The following is a 4651-nucleotide window of genomic DNA, read 5'->3' as shown; positions in this document are numbered from 1 at the left end:
TTCTCTTTCTTTTTAATAGCCCTCTCCAAAAGAAGTAACATTCAGAACAATTGTCCTATTTTGTCAGAATTTATGTTCTAGTAGCACGGTTTTTTTCTTGGAGATGCTTCTTTGAATGTAAGCCTGACAAGGAGCACTGTGACAACACTGCTAGTGTTTGATTCAGAGCTCAATGAGACTTTCCACAAGAAAGCTATAGACTAAAACTTTTCTCAAGTTCTTCCATAATGAATGTAGAAACTGAGCATTAAAGGTGACTTGACAAGGAGCAGACAAATCCTACTTCTAAATAAACTGCTAGAACTGGTCTCTTGGAAATTGAGGGCAACATCACACAGAAAAGAATGAACAAAGCTCCAAGTATCATAGAATGGCTTGGGTTGGAAGGGACCCCAAAGATTATCAAGCTCCAGCCCCCCCGCCACATGCAGGGCCCAATCTCCACTTAAACTAGACCAGGCTGCCCAGGGCCCCCATACAGCCTGGCCTTGAACACCTCCAGGGACATATACCAGAAGCATGAGATTTCCCTTGTTTAAGGAACAGTATGAGTGCAACAAAGATCAGATCTGTGTTATTTGTTCTCATGAAGTTTTGTCACCAAGTTAAAACAAGTAAATGAACTGCACTTCATTTTCTTAAATATTAACAATACAAACCCCTGCTAGCCTTGTAACACTGAGCTGTCCAGACAAGAATGGATTTCTTCAACTCTATCGTGTCTCTCCTTGTATGTACCAAGACCTAGGGTAACCCAGAAGAAAAGGAGCCAACCTTGCATCTACTTCTGTGGACACACGGCCAGGTATCCTCTTCAATATTTCAGCTCCAAACAATACAAAAAGTTTGTCACAAGCATTTTGGATTTGCTCATCTTCTGACCTAAAAACCATGGTAGGGGAAAAAAAGAGAAAGAAAAAGAAAAAAAAAAAAAAAGGCATTCAAGCCTTGCCATTAATTTAAAGATCAAGTTTCACAGCCCACTTAGGATTAAATTCCTGTGCTCAAATATGCATTGAGCAGAGCAGAAGTGGTTATGCTCTGCCTTTGGAGAAATTATACAAGCAGACGAGTGGAAAACCCACTATGTTGCTAGGATTACAAAACACTATTTGCATTAATAAAGTGTCTTAAATATACTGAGAAAAAGTTAAAAAACAAAAAAAACAAAAAAACAGCCCTCAACTCTTGACTTACCCCCCAAGTTTTTTTCCATATGCAACCGCATCATCCACAAGTTTCTGGTATGCAGGCATCTGAGCAGCAGCCAGTATCAGAGATGGGTTTGTGGTGGCATCCAGGGGCTTGTATTCATCGATTGCTAAGGAAATCAAGACGACTTGTTGGAAATAATCAGTTGGCCTGAATGACGCAAAGCATTTTGCTCAGGTGTGTAAAAACAGAAACCCTCTTCCATAATCAGGTTTGCCAGCATAGCTGAATTCCAGGAATCACAGGGGGAAGAAAAGGCAAGGGAATCTCTCTTCCCCTCTGCGGTCAGGCATTTGGATTTCTGTCCAAAACTTTTAGAGCCAGAACAAAAGTAAAACTCATCTCTCAGGAAAGCTGTTAGAGCCTTATTGCACTTCACAACTTTGAGTAGCTGAAGACAACTTCTTGGTATTGGCTCTGGTGATTTTCTTGTACTGCCGGCTTCCTTCCTTCCAAGTATCCTACAGGATATCTGGCTGCCGGGCTTACCTTGAGCCCCGCACTACGCCTATTTCAGGTGATACAGCTGTTTACCAAGGCAGGCTGTGACCACGCACTGTCAGGCCCTAATCACAGCTGAGCTGCCTGGCACGCAGGGCTGACTCAGCGCTGGGGTGGGCCTCTGCAGCCCTGCAGCTACTTTACTTTTCTAGCAGTAGAGGAAAATAGCGTGTTTTTCCGTAGCTTCTCTCTAAGCAACGATTGTGATCCCAAAGCTGCTTCATTCCATACAAACAGGACACACTTCAACTCACAGCAACTGCTTGCAATAAAGCAGCGCGTGTATTCTGAAACAGATACACAACTTTAGAGAAGTATTCCAATGCATAGCAAGGCGATACTAGTAGGGACACGGCCACAGACAGGTTAAAAAGAACACCATCAACTGCGTTAGCCACAAAGGCAACTTCCCCGCCCCTCTCCTCCCCTCCTCCCTCTCACCGTTGAAATCCCCGGTGTCGGCCACCACCGTAGTGTGGTGCTTCAGCTGCTCCAGCGCCGACTCCATCTTCTGCCGCTTCACGGGAGACACCGACATAACTCCGCAAAACGGGAGGTGTTGCGACCGCCTTAAAAGAAAGCTGCGTACCCGGAGGGGAGCCTTCCTGCGCGCGCACCAGCCGCTCGCTCCCGACACCCTCGGCCCGGGGGAGGGCGCACCACCCGCCCCGCCCAACCCGGTCTCGGGTGGGGTTGCTGCGAGCCAATCGGCGGCGCGGGGACAAGACGGACGGCAGGCAGGTGGCGAGCGGAAGAAGGAAGCTCGTCATTGGGTGGCTTGGCGACTGAGGAAGGCCGGGGATTGGCCACCTTGGTGACGTGAGATGCCGCTTGGTGCGATCCCACTGTCGACGTCATTGACGTGTTAACCGTCAATGATCCTCGCAGGGACCTCTGAGGCAAGCCAGTCGTCGCTGGTCTCCATCTGGACGCTGAGCTGCGTATTCCAGACCCACAGCCACAAGCCGTGAGGAAAAGTCAGCTCGTAACAACACTTTCTCGAGTTCTGTTGCTTACTTTGCTATCCAAAAGGAAGAGACAGAGATGAAGTTATGTGTATAACTTAACTATTTTAATAAATCTTATACAGTGCATGGTTGTATTATTTTCTCCTTCGTTCAATTACAATCAATGTACAGTGCATTACAGCATTATTTGCAGGCAGTACAAATAGAGCAGATGCACAGCTCAGTCACGTGGGAAGTTCTAAAAGTGACCCCCAATGAGGCTTACAGACACTTTTGTTGAAAGAAATGCTCCCGTAGCTACCAGCTGTTGCATACACTTCCATTCCAATCCCAAGTAACTGTAATTCTGCTGATTCTGTGCAACCTTGTACACAAACACAATAATGGTGCTGTGTTCCCAAGCTCATTTTCAATGGTTCACCAGTGTTCACTCCTGCTTCTCATCTCCACCCAAATCCAAAGCCTGAGCTTCTCAGGAGGATTGTTCTCTTCATCTCTCCCTGGCAAAGTGACTACCCTTTGCAAATTCCAGCCTTTTCAGAAGCCTTGAAGCTCCCTGCCTGCACCCTAGTTCTGCTGATGCTAACAACGTCCAGTTCAAAGACGAAGAAAACAAATAATCCATTGGGAACATTTTTGGAAGATCTAAGCCAAAGTCATTGGTATTCTCAGTTTGAGTCATCAGTCCCCTAGCCACCTGCATGGCTTTTTTCCATTGAATGACCAAGCACAGGCCCAAACCATGCCAAGACATTCACCTTTCAGGGGGTGCTTGTGCTCTGTGGAGGAAGTGAGATCATCCACAGCACCTAAAGGAGAGCACGTGAATAGGCTCTGTGCTGTCTGGGCCTGAACCCATCCAGCCAGTTAGTGTGAATGAGAAAGGTAAAGCATTCCCCATCATATTTGTTTTAGTGCATTCTTTGCAAGATTGACTGTCAGTAAAATATAGATATAAATACAGTGAGTTCACCTTGCTGTGGGCAGGAAATCTACTATACGCTTGTTTGAGCTTTTAAAACCTTGAGTAAGCTACTGATGCACAATCACTTGATTATATCTCTAGGAAAAGGGATTTTTTTCCCTCATCCCTATTTGTAGATTGTAAGAGTGAGGGAATATTTCACTAGAAAGATGCATATATATGCACATAATGTTAATAAGAGAAAGAAGAATTGAAGAACAGCGGCATCTATTAAATCAGAATTCTTTTTTTTTTTTGTTTGTTTTTCTCATGGCTACTGATTTTGTATTAAAACAGCCATTCCTTATTAGGAAACATCTCAGATTACTCTTTGCAATGAAAACCTGAAGGTGAAGGTGAGTGGTGACCATCCTGGGAATAGCTTTGGGTGTGAGCAAACAGCAGGGGCTTATCTTCTCCTTGTTTGAGGCCTGGCTTTGGCGGTGCTGCAGCTTTCTGGCCCAGGATCAGTGCCAAGGTGAAGGGCTGAGAGCCCCAGCCTCTGGGTAAGCAGGGATGATCAGGCTGAGCTCACCTATTTGCAGATCCAAATCGCTTCAAAGCCCATTTCCACTGCTGGAAGGCAGCACTCACGGGTACGGGTATTTAAGGAAGCAGCCCAGTCTTAGGCAAGGCGTGTTGCAATTCTAACCTGGTCCAACGAGAGTGCATGTGAGGACATAAAGCACAGTGAGCTGACACTGAGCCTTTGCTGGTGGGCTGCGGGGGGTATCTGCCACCGAGGACAGGAAGGGTGGGGGGGAAAGGAACTATTTCTGAGGCCCAAACTCCTCTAAGCGTTCAGGCTGACTTGTTCTGTGCTAGGTGCCGTGCCCTCTGCTCCCAAGGAGACTGGGAGCACAGACAACCCAGAGTTTAAAAACTCTGTATTGTTTTGTTTTGTTTTCTTGAATCCAGTCATTGTCATACATTCATACCCGTGTGAATCCTCATCTGATCTGATCACATGCACATACAATTTCAGTATAAAATATATAGATATATA

At 45.9% G+C, this 4651-nt stretch overlaps 1 protein-coding gene across 1 annotated transcript; it reads right to left on the bottom strand.

Moving 5' to 3' along the window:
• Nucleotides 1-667: 667 nt before the first annotated feature.
• On the bottom strand, nt 668-2376 carry LOC104910953 (transaldolase-like). The gene is made up of 3 exons (XM_010710827.3): nt 2155-2376; nt 1198-1321; nt 668-882 (listed from the first exon to the last, which is right to left on the bottom strand). Exons 1-3 carry the CDS (start codon nt 2249-2251, stop codon nt 714-716), a joined length of 390 nt encoding a protein of 129 aa, XP_010709129.1. The 5' UTR covers nt 2252-2376; the 3' UTR covers nt 668-713.
• Nucleotides 2377-4651: the final 2275 nt, after the last annotated feature.

This window comes from Meleagris gallopavo, chromosome 5 (genome assembly GCF_000146605.3).
Source record: "Meleagris gallopavo isolate NT-WF06-2002-E0010 breed Aviagen turkey brand Nicholas breeding stock chromosome 5, Turkey_5.1, whole genome shotgun sequence".
NCBI classification, from domain to species: Eukaryota; Metazoa; Chordata; class Aves; order Galliformes; family Phasianidae; genus Meleagris; species Meleagris gallopavo.
This window is presented reverse-complemented; position numbering and strand designations above follow the sequence as displayed.

What these genes read in the sequence shown, in the direction of transcription:
- LOC104910953 (XM_010710827.3), bottom strand. Translation starts at nt 2,251, where the DNA reads ATGTCGGTGTCTCCCGTGAAGCGGCAGAAGATGGAGTCGGCGCTGGAG. An exon ending in CGACACCGGGGATTTCAACG is followed by an intron (nt 1,322 to 2,154) that starts GTGAGAGGGAGG and finishes TGATTTCCTTAG; the next exon opens with CAATCGATGAATACAAGCCC. An exon ending in TATGGAAAAAAACTTGGGGG is followed by an intron (nt 883 to 1,197) that starts GTAAGTCAAGAG and finishes CATGGTTTTTAG; the next exon opens with GTCAGAAGATGAGCAAATCC.